Below are 15,452 nucleotides of genomic sequence, written 5' to 3'. Positions count from 1 at the left end.
AACGCCAGATCTTTGGAGATCACAGCTCACAGCCCTGTTCCTCTGGCCTCCGGGAGAGCTCCATCTTAAAATGTACCAGACACAGAGACTCCAGCTTACTTGTAGAGTCTCTGGAAAAGCTTTCTTTCATTCATTGTCCTTGGCAACCTCACGTCTAACCTCAATCCCTATTGCTGCAGTTTCCCCTCTTCTGTTCCCTTGGGGCCTCCCACCCTGCCACTCCTCTTCTAGAAACTTTGTGACAAGGTATTCTACTTTTTTTTTTCCCCTCACCTCTCTCTGGCCACTCCTTTTCTGACTCCTCTTTCTCCTCCCACCTCCTGGAACGTGGGTGTTCCCCCGGTTTCTGTTTTCTTCCCTCCTCTCTCCAGACACACTCTCCCTTCCTGATCTCATCCATTTCCCAGCCTTCAACTCTCCATTTGGAACTGATCCTTCCGCCAGCACTCAGCACCTCAAAGCTGAATTCCTCTTCTCCTGTCCCCTTTCCACAGCCTCTTCTTTCACAGTTATTCAGACCACTTTTTGTTTTAATTTTAAAGTCACTGTGTACTTGGGATAGAAAATCCTGGCAGGAGCCACGGTGGACTGAATGACCTCCTATGTCCCCTCTGAGACTTTCCAAATCTAGACTTAATTCCAAAGATGACCCTCTGACTTGCTCTCCTCCCCCCAGGCTCTTGGGAGAAGTAAATTAATCTCACCCTCTGCTGAGCTCAGGCCCTTGGGCTGGGGCTCTCTTATAACACTATCACAGCCTACCTTGGATTGCTTTTTTCCATGTACATGTCTTATCTGATCCTTTTGGTTATAAGCTCCTTGAGGGCAGGGTTCAAATCTTGACATCTTTGTCTTCTGCCCTATGCTACCTACCACAATGTCCTGCCAATAACATGCCCCAGTTGACTAAATCTTCCTTTGAATTGAATTTCCCTCTAAATTCCCCTCTATTTCAGATTCAGCTTTCATTTTTAAAATCTACCCTGTAATATCAGTTTAGATCAAACAGCTTTACTGGCATTTCATTGGCTACAGAATAAATGTCAAATACCTAGATTGACATTCACTATCTGCCAAGATCTGCCTCAGTTTACCTTTCCAGACTTATAACCTGCCACCTCCATGTTCCTTGGTTGGTCTTCAAGTCTTTCTCTCTGCAAATCTCTGCCCACTAAAATCCTACCCAGCATTCAATGCCTTCATTAGTGATTGTAGCCAGAATGAAGGCTTTAAAATACCACTTTCTGCAGAAAGTATTGCTTCTTCAGCTCAGCTGAAAATAATTTCTCCCACTCTTCAACACTCTTAACACGTTGTTTAAACCATCGGCCTTCAAATTTAATGCAGCCTTCTTATCATGTCTGCATGTCTTACCCCTTCCCTCCAACTAACAATGGAATGTTATTGATTGCTTTTGCAAAGTGAGGAAACCTGAGCTCAGAAAAGTAAAACTTCGTGTCAAGGTCATACAATATTTTCTTTTGACTGTGCCAAGACTGTGTCAGTGCTCCTTGAAGGCAGGAACTGTGTCTTATTGTCTCTGAATCCCCCACTGGTATGTAGTGAGTCCTCAGGAAATATTTTTGAGTGAATGAGTATGAGTTGATTTCCTCTGTAGAATGACCCTTTAGAATCTTCAAGGAAGTGACTAAATCATTCCTAAGGCTTCACTTACAAAATTAGTGATTTTGTGAAAAGCAAGAGCTACTGAAATTCTCATTAGATGAGCTTTTGTGACCCAATCTTCATGAAAGGAAAGCTCAGAAGGGGCACAGATACTGCTGTTTACTAGGCTTCAATAATAGCCCAGGATACACCTGTTGTCTCATGTAACTCTCACCACATCTTCATGAATTAGGCATTATGCCCTCATTTGACAGATAAGGGTACCGAGGTTCATTAAGTATGTTGGCCAAGGTCAGACAGCTTAGTAATATGTTGAATAAGGATTCAAACCCAGTCAGGAATGACTCCAAAGCAGAAACTCCACTGCACCACTGTTGAGAAAAGGCCTTGAATATGTAAGAAGCAGGCTGGTACAAGGAACTGATCTGTAAAGCAGAATTCAAATATACTAATTAGGAGTGAGAAACATGATTGTCAAGTGGCTATAATTGATGGGCCAGCACATCCCTCTTTATAGGACAGCCTCCATGAAAAGCCAAATTATCATTAGAAGGTGGCTGGGGCAATTGGAATCTGAGCAAAAGGAAGGAGTGAAAAGAAGATGAATCATTGAACCAGCTCCACTCAGAGCAAAATTGCTGGTTAGGGCTCTGGCTTCCGCCCTCTCTCTTTCACTCAGTAAACTTTTATTGACCATCTAGTGTGTACCAGGCACTGTGCTGGGCTCTGGATATCCAGTGGAGAAGATTCTAGCCCAGCAAGACGTGGCCGGGTGACACTGCCTGGACTTATTCCTCCCCTCCCCCACGCCTTGTATTTTTGGCTCAGGAAAGATCCACCTCCTGTTGCCATACTCTCCACTCTTGCATCAGCTATGTTGAGACCACTGATTGGCCAAAGCTTTTTCTATTCCTCAATCACATCCCAGTCCTGAAGATACATCTAGACTGGTTTTGAAATATTCTTGATGTGTCTTCAGCTTCAGACCCTCTCAAAGATTTTAACCCTAATGGGAGTCTCATTGGTTCTGTATTCATTCTTCCTGAATTAATTTTCTGATCCCAAATTCTGGGATCATTTTGCCATAATAGAATAATCTTTTACCCTGATCATACCTGGGGCTATGATTTATCAGCCCAGATATAATTTTCTGAGCTCTTATTGTTTGGCCGCACCCTCCCATCCCATCTCAGAATATAATTTCTGCCTTGGGGGAATTTCAGGAAAGAAACCCAACTCCAGCTGATTTATTTGATATAGCTAAAGCAGCCTCAACTTCTGTGGCTCATTGACACATTCATTCATTTAATTACTCATTAAGCAGGCATTTGGCTAGGTGCTGAGAGAGGTCCTTCTGGCTGACAGGTCCTGAGCTGGCAAGCTGTAGGAGCAAAACTGAAATTGTCTCCAGGAGTTGTGCATTAGGGGGTATAACAACCACAGACTCAGAAAACAGAGCCAACTATCTCCTAAGAATACTGCCCAGTACTCAGGCAACTAGAGCGCTAGTTTTCAGCTATGTGACCCAAAGTGAATTTTTTTCAGCTCTTAGAATCTGTTTCCACATCTGTAAAACAAAGGAATCGAAATTAGCTCAACCACTCCAGAGGCACTGTGGAAAAAGCTGGTGTTGGGCAATAAATATAATTCAGGTCCGTCGACTGTATACTGAGCACAGAAAGCTTCAGGTTTCAAAAAGCTCACCTCTCTTAATAAATAAGTTACAAAAACTGAGGAGCTGGGTGCTTTTGGATAACTCTCCAAGAATTCCAGTTTGGCTTTGTCGGCTGTGAGCCCTCAGCGCACCCTGCAGGCAAGACCCTGTTATAGCTCAGAACAGACTGGCGAAAAGAGTGCATTTTTGAGTTTATAGGATTGTCAGGTCCCGAAAAGAGGCCAGGCAACAGCTAAGTAAAGATTGTGTGGTTGCTGAGGATATCCCGGATGCCTGTAGGATCCAGACCAGGCTTACTCTCTCGTCTTACAGGCAGGAAGCCTGAGGTCCAGAGAGAAGGCATTTACTCAAGGTCCCCAGGACGTTGGTCAAAAACAGAATCTAGAACCTTGAGGTCCAGGCCCAGTCCAGGGCAACTTACACCGTAACGGACTGTCCCAGGAGTCTCACATTTCCAGAAAGAACTGTCATTGCTCTAGTGTTCTGCTCTCCCTCTCTTCTCCTCTCCTCCACGCCTAGAGGCCCCATATATTCCCATTCTCAGACAATCACCCTGAGGCCTGCCACTGGAGCAATGCCCCAGGGCCTTGCTTGTTCCTCCTGCTAATACCCTGTAAAGACATTCGTACCCCTCCCCCCCCGAGCCCCCACCCCCCCAAGTTGACCTAGTAAGCAGGATATCGGAATTGAAGGGTCCAGTGCTAACCCTTTATAGCTTTGTGAACCTGGGCAAGTCACTTCACCTCTCTGAACCTCAGTTTCCTGCTGTGTAAAATGGGGCGGTAACGTTTACCTTCACAGGGGTTATTGTGGATGAGAACTAACGTATACAAATCAGTTAACAAAGCTTGATTCAGATGAAGTGCTCAAAGAGCTGTAATTATCATTTAAATTGTTACTGTTGTTCTCATTTTAAAGTACCTAGCTCAGTGGCTGGCAGATAGTTGGGTGTTCAAGAAAGGTGGTTATAACCATTCAATTTTAAAGTTTGGAGCACGAAGCCTAGCATTTAGCAGGAACTGAATAAACGATGGTTCGTAATGCTGTCTTTTTTGACCGAAAGGCACCCCGTACGTTTGCAGTCCGAACGTCTCTCCTGAGCAAAAGCTGCAGCCCTTACTTCTTTTCGCTCAGCAACAGGCTCCTCTTACGTAAACCACGGTGACCAATGAGCAGTAAGATGGGCGGGGTTACCTGGCAGCCAATAGCAGCCGGCAGCGGTACGTAGGCTAGGCCCAGGCTTGTTTCCAGGCTGGTTAGGGAAGCTAAACCCCGAGGCTGTTTGCGGGGCGGGACGTGTTTCCAAATTCTCCTCTCTCTGGTTATCAACTGGTCTCTGATTGGTGCAGACTGTGGTGGCCCGCCCCCCCTCCGCCCGGTGCCGCCCCTGTGGGAGGGGGTGTGGACTTCCCTGCATGCTTTTCTTTTTTTCGCCCCTTTTCCTTTTCTTCTTCTAATGAACTGTTTGTTTTAGCTCTTGTTTTCCCCTTCCAAATTATAAGTGACATATATTATTGCAGAAGATTTGGAACATACAGAAAAGTATAAAGGTACGAAAGAAATAACCCGAAATGATATTTTTCCCCTTTGTATATTTAATGTTTTTCAGGCTTTCTACCCTCAGCTGGTGTAACTCCTGTTCATTGTTCTATTTCTGTGAAAGTGTAAAACTGGAAGCAACCAAAAAGCGCATCAAAGAGGACTGGTAAATAGATTCGTCGTCCACACAATGGAACATCCCTCAGCAAAGAAGCGGGAGGTAGCTCTCCGTGCTGTATTGTAGGTGCTCTAAGTGAGATGAAAAGATGTGCTCGATTTAATAATAGGTTAAAACAAACAAAAAACCAAGTTGCACAGTGATACATTTGGAAGGATGTCATAGACATGTACGTGATGAGAAGCAACAAAAGTCTGCAAAGGTACAGTTTGCAACTAACTGGATCCAGTTACCTGTGGGATCAAGGGATAATAGAGAAATTTTAAGACTTTGTATACTATATGTATTTAATAATTGTTTAAAGCCAAGACGTATTATGTTTGTAACTTAAAAAAAAAAAGAAACCCTTTAAAGAGTGAGGGAGGAGGAAATCCCTTCAAAATTCTAATCCTACCACTAAGAGAGATTCGATGTTAACATGTTGGGTTTTTAAAGTTATATATATTATATAATATATTACTATTATATATTTATTCTTTAAATTATGTTTATATTAATAGTATATAAATTATGCATGGTTGTGTAGCCTGCTTTTTCCACTTACTACATTTCTTTATAATTTTCAAAATATAAAGTATTCCTTAAACATAATTAAAAAATTCATAACAACATGTGATTTTACCAATAGGTCATGTTGTTTTCGGTAATTCTTTTTTTGATTGTAATTGGCTTATAATATTATATAAGTTTCATGTGTACCACATTGCAATTTGACTGCTGCATGTACTATATATAGCATGCTCACCACCACAAGTCTAGTTTCCATCTGTCACTGTACATTTGACCCTTTTTACCCATTTTGTCTTTCCCCTATCCTTTTTCCCTTCTGGTAACCATCAATCTGTTCTCTATACCTATGTGTTTGTTTTTGATTTGTTTTGTTTGTTCATTTATTTTATTTTATTTTTTAATATTCCATATATCAGTGAAATAATGTGGTATTTATCTTTCTCCATCTGACTTATTTCACTTAGCATAACACCCTCAGGTTCCATCCATGTTGTTGCAAATGGCAAGATTTCTTCTTTTTTATAGCTGAGTAGTATTCCATTATATATTTATACCAACAGACCCAGTGGTGCGTCAAGTGTAAATGGCAGATAGTGATGCTGTTTGGAGTCTTAGGCAGGCCTCTACAGGTGAACTGTACGATAGGCCCTTGGGATTTGGGGGCAAGGCCCTGCCATCCCCTGTGGACAATTACTCTTCTTTTGAGAAAAAGCTCTTGGCTTGCTATTGGGCCTTGTAGAGACTGAATGCTTAACCATGGGCCTCTAAATTAGGGTGCTATGAGAACCGAAATGCCCATCATGAACTGGGTGTTTTCTCACTCACCAAGCTATAAAGTTGGGCATGTACAGCAGCACTCTATGATCAAATGAAAGTAATATATATGTGATCAGACCTGGGCAGGCCCTGAAGGCACAAGTTACTTACATGAAGTGTCCCAAATGCCCATGGTCCCCACTCCTATAATAGTAATCTATTTCCAAGCCTACACCTGTGGCCTCATGGACAGTTCCCTAAATCAGTTGGCAGAGGAAGAAAAAATTCAGGCCTGGTTTACAGATGGTTCTATACAATATGCAGCATTATAGCCTCTTTCTTGGATACCCCTGAAGGCAGGGGTGAAGAGAAATCCTCTCAGTGGGCAAAACTTCAAGTGGTGCAAAGTTGTTCACTTTGTTCAGGAGAAGTGGTCAGAAATGCAATTATATACTGGTTCATGGGCTGTAGCCAATGGTTTGGTAAGGGAGTTGGAAGGAACATGATCAAAAAATTGGTGAAGAGAAAATTTGGGGAAGAGGTCTGTGGATGTCTCTGAATGGGCAGAAAATGTGAAAATATTTGTGTCCCATGTGAATGTCACAAGGGGTGATGTCAGCAGAGAAAGATAATAATTAAGTGGATGGGATAACCAATTGTGTGGATACCAGTCCATTTCTTTACCCAGGCACTCCTGACATCACCTAGTGGGCTCATCAATGAAGTGGCCATGATGGCAGGGATGGAGATTATGCCTGAGATGGAGATTATGCCTGGTCTGAGCAACATGGACTTCCAGTCACCAAGGCCCATCTGGCTATGGCTACTGCTGAGTGCCTAGGGTGATCAGCCAGCCACCTAGTGGTGGGTTGATTACGCTGGACCCCTTCCTTTATGGAAGGGGCAGTGTTTGGTTCTTACTGGAATAGACACCTTGGATACAAATTCACCTCCCTTGCATGCAGTGTTTCTGCCCAAACTACCATCTGTGAACTTACAGAATGTGTTATGCATCAGTATAGTATTCCACACAGCATTTCTTCTGATCAAGAAACTCATTTCACAGAAAATGAAGTGCAGCAACGGGCCTATGCTCATGGAGTTCACTGGTCTTACCATGTTTCCTACCATCCTGAAGCATCTGGTTTGATATAATGGTGAATGGCCTTTTGAAAACTCAGTTATAATGCCAACTAGGTGGCAATACCTCCCAGGGCTGGGGCAAGGCTCGTCAGAAGGCTGTATATGCTCTCAATCAGTGTCTAATATATGGTGCTGTTTCTCCGGAAGTCAATATTCACAGGTCCAGGACTCAAGGGGTGAAAACAGGAATGACATCAATCACTATTATCCCTACTCACCCAATAGCAAAATTTTTCTTCCATTTCATATATATATGTTTGTTTCTTCATATGTATATGATTTGTTCTCTTCTCTCTCATTCTCTTCTCATGTAACAAAAATGTACTGACATTATATCCTAGTTTTAAAGTATTGTTAATTTTACATAATAGTATTTAAATTTTGGGATATCAAGGAGAAGAGTAAACATCCTCAAAGACTTTTTCCTCTTCTGGGGAAGGGATTAGTGTGTTTCCAGTTGTTCTGTGGAGAACCCTGACTAACACATGGGGAGAATTCGATTTCCAGAGTCACCTTGTTATAATGTCAAAAATGTCTAGTTTTCAACAAAAAAATTACAAGGCATAGAAATAAATAGTAAAATATGTCCCATGCACAGGAAAAAAAAATAGAAACTTTCTCTGAGGAAGCCCAGACGTTGGACTTACCAGACAAAAGCTTTAAATATTATTCTTAAATGTGTCTACAGAGCTAAAGTAAACCATGGATTAAAAAACTAAAGAAAACCAGGAGAATGATGTCTAAATAGGGAATATTGATAAAGAGATAAAAATTATGGAAAGGAATCAAACAGAAATTCTGGGAGGTAAAATATATAACATAATAAATAGTGAAATAATATATAAATTGAAAATTTATAATATATAGTATAAGATAAAAATTTTACTAGAGCAGATTTGAACAGGCAGAAGAATCAGTAAACATGAAGATAGATCAATTGAAATCATTCAGTCTGAGAAGCAGAAAGAAAAAAATGAAGAAAATGAACAAAACCTAAAGGACCTATGGGACATTGTCAAGCATATCAACATGTGCATTATGAGAGTCCCAGGAGAGAGGTGAGAGAAAGGACACAAAGAATATTTGAACCCCCAATGGCAGAAAACTTTCAATCCAAGAAGCTCAATGATCTCCAAGTTGGATAAATTCAAATCCACACCTAGACACATTATAATCAAACTGTGGAAAGCCAAAGTCTACAAGAAAATCTTGAGAGCAGTAAGAAAGACACACTTGTCACATACATGGGATTTCAATAAGATTAACAGTCAATTTCTAATTCAAAACCATGGAAGCCAGAAGGCAATGGGATGACATATTTAAAGTGCTGGAAAAAACAAACACCTCCCCCTCCCCATCTATCAACCAAGAATCCTATATCTGGCAAAACTTTCCTTTAAAAATGAAAGAGAAATTAAGATAAAAGCCAAGGGAGTTTGTTGCAAATAGATGTGCCCTAAAGAAATAAGGAGGGTTCTTAGGCTGAAAGATAAAGGACATTAGATAGAAAATCCAAAGCCATATAAAGAAATAAAGAACACTGGTTTTGGTAACTACATAAGTAAATATAAAAACTAATACTACTGTATTTTTGCAGTTTTTGTATTTGTATTGCATTTTGTATAATTGTATTTTTGGTTTTTATCTCCTCTTTTAGTTTCCTATCGGACTTAAAAGACAAATACTGAAAATGGAATACAATACACAGGATACACAGCAGTGCATATTCAAGAATAGTGGAATAACCTGGGGTCACCTCCAGTTGTCCAGGCAAGCCCTACTGTCCCCACCTGTCCCATCTGGAGAAGGGAGCTAACAGACAGCCGAATATACTGGTACTGCAACTCAAGATTGTGGGAACAGGAGTTCTGACTCAGCACAAACCTGGTTGTATAACCTTGACAATGTTACTCACAATTCCCTGCTTCAGTTGCTTTGGTTATAAAATTAAGCTAATGGTATGGACCTATTTACCAGAAATATCATGAGATTTAATAATTGTAAAGTGCTCCGTAAATAAAAATTGTTGTGCAATTGTTAAATATCTCATTACATAAAATTTCATGGAAATCTTTTTTTTTTTTTTTTTTTTAAAGCACACCAGTGTTTCTGACACAGACGGTTACAAAGCTGCTTAGATAGATCTGCTCCTGCAGTTCTCAGAGCTTCTCTGGTCCCTGTCTTTCCTGAGTTTTGTTAATGTCTTCTTGAGATTGCCTGTTCTTCCAGTAAATTACTCTTTTTCTCCTCCTTAAGCCAGCTATTGCTGGTTTCTGTTACTTGTAAACAAAAAGGATTTTAACTACCACAATAAACCAGTGTAGCATTTTCCAAATTGTATTCTGTGGAATGCTGTGTTCTAAAATGCTAATATGTTTTGTACAAGAATAATTCGTAACACTTTTTAAGTCCTAAAAATAGCATTCATATTAAGTTAAGAACTATATTAAATATGTAGTTATTCTTATTATACTTAATAACCTGCCTTTATGAAAGCGTTCTGTACCAGAGAATGCCAGCAAATTTCATGAAAAAATACTTGTAATACAGTTGTCCTTAAACTTCAGTGCACATTAGAATCACCTGGGAGAGCTTGTTAAACCATATTGCTGGGTCCCACCCTCAGATTCGGTAGGTCTGTGATAGGGCTTGAGAATTTGCATTTCTAACAAGTTCCCAGGTGATGCTAATGCTGCTGGCTTGTGGACACTTTAAGAACACCTGCTGTAGTATTTTCCAAATTCTAAGAACCAGCTGGGGGTGCTTCTGAGTCCCAGGTGAATCTGTGTCTATGGTCACTGGTACAAATCACATAAATTATCTTAGGATTTTAACATATATTTGTTTCAAAAAGTCTATTTAAAATATTTAAAACATATTTATATCTTGCTTTTACTACAGCATGATAGAAAAATTAACCACAGGTATGTCCTAACAAAAAGACTACCATTTTTATAAAGTTCAGGTGGCCTTAAATCAGGCCGCTCCAAAAATTCATTTAACCTTTTTAAGAACTCAAACTTGTGATTCTCCATCTTCAAATTTCCAACTTCTTGCTTGTTTTATTCAATGGTCATTAGACTGATTTTTATTTACAATAAAATACATGACAAGAGCAGATGGTACACCGCTGTTGAAGAATCAGCTCCGGAACATCACTCCCAGTAAAATGACTGATTACAAGATGTCACAAAAATACTGTCTTCTTCAAACTTAAGAGACTTTGTATGCCATTTGGGGGGGGGGGTCACAAAAATGCAAAATGCAAGATGTTACTCGTTCCTCAACCAATTTTTAAACTTTTCAAATTTTATAGTGTTCTAAAATTTTTTTTATAAAAGGTATATAACTTAGTATGACCATTTGCTGCACTTCACTTTTGAGATCGTTTTGTTGCTGCTGCTTGAATCTCAGCACTCACACCTCGAGTATCTATAAACAACCCGTCAGCAGCATCATGAACAAGTTTTTTGGAAACAGCCATCAAGTGTCTGGTCTGTAAGGGCAGGGTCAATGACTTGCCCAAGCTGTTATCACTCAATGGCCCTGAAGATTTTTGTGTAATAGGGTCTTATAACAAATGACTCATCACCATTCTGGGGCAAAAGATCTACTGAACTGGTGAACTGAAAATGTCTTTCCAATGGCCCAAATGTCACTTGAAGGTTTTTTTTTTTTTGTCTAGAGGAGTTACACCACTAGTTTGTACAATAACTTAAGTTAAACAAGACCTTAAAGCCTAATTTGACTTAAGAGCATACTTGGTGAGGTAAAATATAACCTAAGAAATATTTCTGATTCTGTGCTAAGACTTGATTAGGGGTCAAAACACCTGGACTCCAACTCTCAAATCCCACATACTCAGTGACCACAGGCAACACGATTTCTAATTTCAGCCCTCTCAACCTGCACAAGGATAATTAGAACAAGGACAACTAGTTCATATGAAGAGTTCTCCAATCCATTTTATAAATGCAAAATGGTGTTATTACTGATGGTGTCTTGTATTACACCTTTTTCAGCAATCATTCTTCTGCTTTCTAGGCTGCTCTTGACCGTACACTTTGGACTGGGGTTTATGCTTTAAGCTTTCTCTGAACACCTCTTGACTCGTGTCAGATAAGGTAAGGGGCCTCTCATTCCCCATGTCAACCCTCCCCCGCCTTGTTGCATAGTACTTATCACACTGTGCTTTGTCTCCAAGTTTCCTACTCCAGGTGTCCTGTCTGATTCATTTTAGCAGTCCAGTACTGTCCCCCTACCCCTCTTCAGATAAAAGGTATTAGACACAGTTCATTGATGACAATTTATTGTAATTTGTTGGCAGCACACAGATTGATATTAATTAAACCAGAACTATGTCTACATAGAAGTGGGCAATAATAGGTAGCCATTCTATGGGGAACTGTGTGCACTTAATCATCATCATGTTGTTTTAGTTTCTTGATAGCTTGCTTGTGCCGCTCAATTTCTTTCTGCAGGTGCTCAATCTCCTGATGATGATGAGAGATCTCATTTTCATGGTGTTTCTTCAAGGCTGCCAGTTGTTCTCTAGTTCGAGCTCTAGAAGGACACAGTGTCTCTGGGTTTAATCCTAATCCTTTACCCCAAAGAGTTCTCTAAGCATAACCTGAAATACCTAAGGCAAAGAACAGGAGTCCCAGTCCGATGGGAGTCTTGCTGGTCACCCTCTTCTACCCTCTCAAGCCCCGCTATGAAAAAACACTCCATCTTAAGATGTATAATTTTTAGGAGATGATCAAAGTAATTCCATTTTCCTGGCAGTAGTGCCTGAAATTCCATCACTAATGAGCTATTCCTTTCAGATTCCTCTTTAAGTAGAAAGCTCCAGAGGTGTGACTTAAGCCCCTAATAAGGGGACTTATTAGAAGAACAACTCAGAAACTAGAATCCCTTTTGGGGGGAATAAAGAGCAAAAATAGAGGGGCAGGGAGGGGGGAAGGGGCAGGATAACAAAGGGGATAGTTAAAGGACATGTATATGTACCCTGTCCCAGTTTCTCTAAGGCTTCTTTGCCTGAGAAATGCAAGGCCTACTGTAAAGTTCAAAATGAAGGGGGGAAAAAAAGATAGGGTCTCTTACAGTACTTGGCAGTCCAGGTTAGGTCTCAATAAGAGATGATTAAAATGTTGGTTCGGCAACATATGGGCCTCAGTTCTCCTTATCAGTAAAATGTAGGAGGCCAATTTGATGGTCTCTAAGGCTTATACCTTGTCTCTCTGTTATGGTAGGTGCCATGGTGATAATTCTTAAGAGTGAGCAAGAGAGGGTGGAAGTGAAAAGATAACCCAAGGAGAAGCAGAAGCAAGATTAGCTCCAAGCTGCTCCCCACTGTGGACAGAAGTCAGTGTAAGATTACTCAGGGTTTGCCCAGCCCACTCCATACTCCTAAATGCTAGAGAAATCTATCCAGCCCAGAAGCTGAACTGGGCTGGGCGGGGCAGGCCAAATGTCTCCAAGAAGCAGGGGAGAGGGGGGTTCCAAACATGAGCAGCTGCCACCAGCTCCTAGACCCACTCGCACAGGCGAGTTGGGGAGACGTGGGGGTCTTGAGATGGGCTTAAGAGTTAGGGGATCCATCCATGTGGAGTTAGCAAAACTAAAGTCTAGGGTGATAGCTGGGTGAGGGCCGAGGGAATCAGGCTCAGAGGGTCTGCAAGTATTGGAACCGTCGGATCTAGGTACTCTGGGAGGAATCTGGGGGGCGTTTCGCATGACGCTGAGAAAATTCCACGAGTGGGGATGGTAAGTGATTGAGGAAGAGTTGAGCCCTGGTTTGCAAGTTCTGGAGACCTGCAGGTGGAAACGGTTTGGGGGCTTTGGAACTATTAGGCAGGGCACTGGGAGCACCCTATAAGTGGCAACAATTGGGCCCTTAAGCATTAGGTGTAATGGGTTCTGTTGGGGTTGGGGCGCCCCAGGACACCAGGGAGGGATGGGTGGGGTGATTGGCACTTTAAGGATTAGAAGGCTGTGAGAGATCCAGAGCTAGGATGGGGGTCCCGTGGGCCTCACCGGAAATATCGCTCCTCTTCAGCCTGCTCTCTCTTTCCAAAGGCCCCACCGGCATCCCGGACAGCACCCTCGCTGGGGCGGACACTATCTGGCTGCGGAGACAAGACGAGGGCATTGTTTAAAGGGCGGAGGGGGAGACCGGATCTGCGCTCAGGGTTGGGGCAACGGGCGATGCCGCCGGCGTACCCGATCCGAGCTGAAGCCTCGGCCTTGCATGGCCCAGACGCTCCACACGCCGAACCGCGTCCTCACCGCCAATGCCGTGGCTGCCATCGCTGTCAGTGAAGCACCTCTCCAGTGACCGGACGTGCTGCTCCTCCGTAGGCGCTAGAAGCGCTGCTGTCTAAACAGCCAATCGTTTCGCTGGAGAGGCGGGATGACCCTAGAAATAGCGAATCATAAGAAGGGGAGGCGGGGTTCCTGTAGTTCTCAGCGAATCCTGACCGAGAGACGAACCTAGTCTTAGCCAATCCCTAGCAAGGGCTCCAGGGTCAAAGGACTGGAGAAAAATAATGGAGGATAGTGGGGAAAAGCTGGAGCTGAGGGGCCGAAGCCGAGGTTCGGCTCTCGGCTGTATCAGAATTAGGTGCGGCGTCCACCCCTACCTCAGATTTCAGTCCCAAGGTTATTATTAAACCCCCAAAGGAAGCTTTCCCTTTCCTGGACTACTAATGTCAATAAAATGGGCAATATGGGGGTTGGGGGGCGGCTATGTCCAGGATACGCTGACTTAGTCATTTATAGCTGGGAGAAAAAAAAATTTTTTTTAACATATATGCATATGATCAATGTTCTTTTGTTGCATTGACATTTCAGTCTCAAGTCTCAGCTTAAACATCAGCTCAGAGAAAACTTCCCTAACTTTGTCATTCTATCATAGCTTCTGTTTAGTTCCTTCTCTCTTTTTGCACCTTTGACCTTAAGTTATCAGCGCCTTGATCAATCAAGTAGGCACTGAATATGTATTTGCGAAACACATTGACATGTTATCAACTGGGCTTGATAACGGGACTTTTGGCAATGTGGTGCAATGAAGTGGAAAAGAGCATAGGTAGGAATCTAAGGAAGGCTCGCCTTGACCTTCCTTTAGCCATCTGATAAATATGAACAAGACAGTAGTGGCTTATAGGTCATTTTCTTTATCTGGGTCCAGTTTTTTATCCTTTAGATGCAAGGGTTGGGCCAGATCTTATTCATGATTGTAAAAATATATTCTTCGCTGTCTATAAAATTGTAGAACAGTTTTTATTGATCATCTTTTGGTTGGAAAAATACTAGCCCTGGTTTGTATGATTTAAATGGGAGGAAATGGCTGCGGGGTACATTTTCAAATGTTCAAAACAGAAAAAACACAAAAGCAGGATAGGAATAATGATCACTTATAAGCCCACCACCCACTGATAATAATTTGGTGTGTTTCTAGATATTTAAGTGCCATTCCTTCTTCAGAAGCTCTGTTTTTAGTTCTCAGATACTGCTGTTTCTTAATTATCTCCTAGCTGGGTATCCAGTGGAGGGTCTTGCTGGATGCAAAAGATCCATCTAGGCTGTAATTTTTTTTAAAAATGTAAAATAATAAGCATTGGTGAGGATGTGGAGAAATTGTAGCCCTCCTACACGGCTGGTGGGAATGCAAATGGTTCAGCGGCTGTGGAAAACAGCTTGGCAGTTGCTCAAAAATTTAAGTATAAAATTACCATGTGACTCAGCAATTTCATTTCTAAGTATATATCCTCCCCTCCCCATCCCACCAAATTGAAAACTGGTTCTCACACACATGTTTATAGCAGCACTATTTCACAATAGCCAAAAGATGGAAACAATCCAAATGTCCATCATCTGATGATTGAATAAACAAGTTGAGGTATATGCATACGTGGAATACTATTCAGCCATAAAACGTAATGAAATGATGGTATTTGCTATGCTTCGGATGAACCTTGAAAACATTATGCTAAGTGAAAGAAGCTAGGTCACATATTGTACAAT

General features: G+C 41.7%; 1 protein-coding gene and 1 long non-coding RNA gene across 5 annotated transcripts; one reads left to right on the top strand and one right to left on the bottom strand.

Annotated features, from left to right (window-relative positions):
* The first annotated feature begins 4,687 nt into the window (after nucleotides 1–4,687).
* Nucleotides 4,688–12,798, top strand: LOC116668317. 3 transcript variants are annotated; one of them, XR_004325446.1, is made up of 4 exons: nucleotides 4,688–4,851; nucleotides 9,085–9,385; nucleotides 11,472–11,551; nucleotides 12,680–12,798. It is a non-coding gene; the product is annotated as an uncharacterized LOC116668317 (long non-coding RNA). The 3 variants fall into 3 exon arrangements; XR_004325447.1 differs by lacking the exons at nucleotides 11,472–11,551; nucleotides 12,680–12,798 and adding an exon at nucleotides 9,524–9,778 and having other exon boundaries at nucleotides 4,691–4,851; XR_004325445.1 differs by lacking the exons at nucleotides 11,472–11,551; nucleotides 12,680–12,798 and having other exon boundaries at nucleotides 4,693–4,851; nucleotides 9,085–9,469.
* On the bottom strand, nucleotides 11,720–13,814 carry ATP5IF1 (ATP synthase inhibitory factor subunit 1). Of its 2 annotated transcripts, none has more exons than XM_006173711.3 (3): nucleotides 13,650–13,814; nucleotides 13,464–13,555; nucleotides 11,720–11,990 (listed from the first exon to the last, which is right to left on the bottom strand). In XM_006173711.3, the coding sequence occupies exons 1-3, from the start codon at nucleotides 13,734–13,736 to the stop codon at nucleotides 11,843–11,845; spliced, it is 327 nt and encodes a 108-aa protein (XP_006173773.1). In that variant the 5' UTR covers nucleotides 13,737–13,814; the 3' UTR covers nucleotides 11,720–11,842. The 2 variants fall into 2 exon arrangements, with proteins under 2 accessions (XP_006173773.1, XP_032351536.1); XM_032495645.1 differs by having other exon boundaries at nucleotides 11,948–12,066; nucleotides 13,650–13,810.
* Between the last annotated feature and the right edge of the window lie 1,638 nt (nucleotides 13,815–15,452).

The sequence above is a fragment of the Camelus ferus genome, chromosome 13 (genome assembly GCF_009834535.1).
Source record: "Camelus ferus isolate YT-003-E chromosome 13, BCGSAC_Cfer_1.0, whole genome shotgun sequence".
NCBI lineage: Eukaryota > Metazoa > Chordata > Mammalia > Artiodactyla > Camelidae > Camelus > Camelus ferus.
This window is presented reverse-complemented; position numbering and strand designations above follow the sequence as displayed.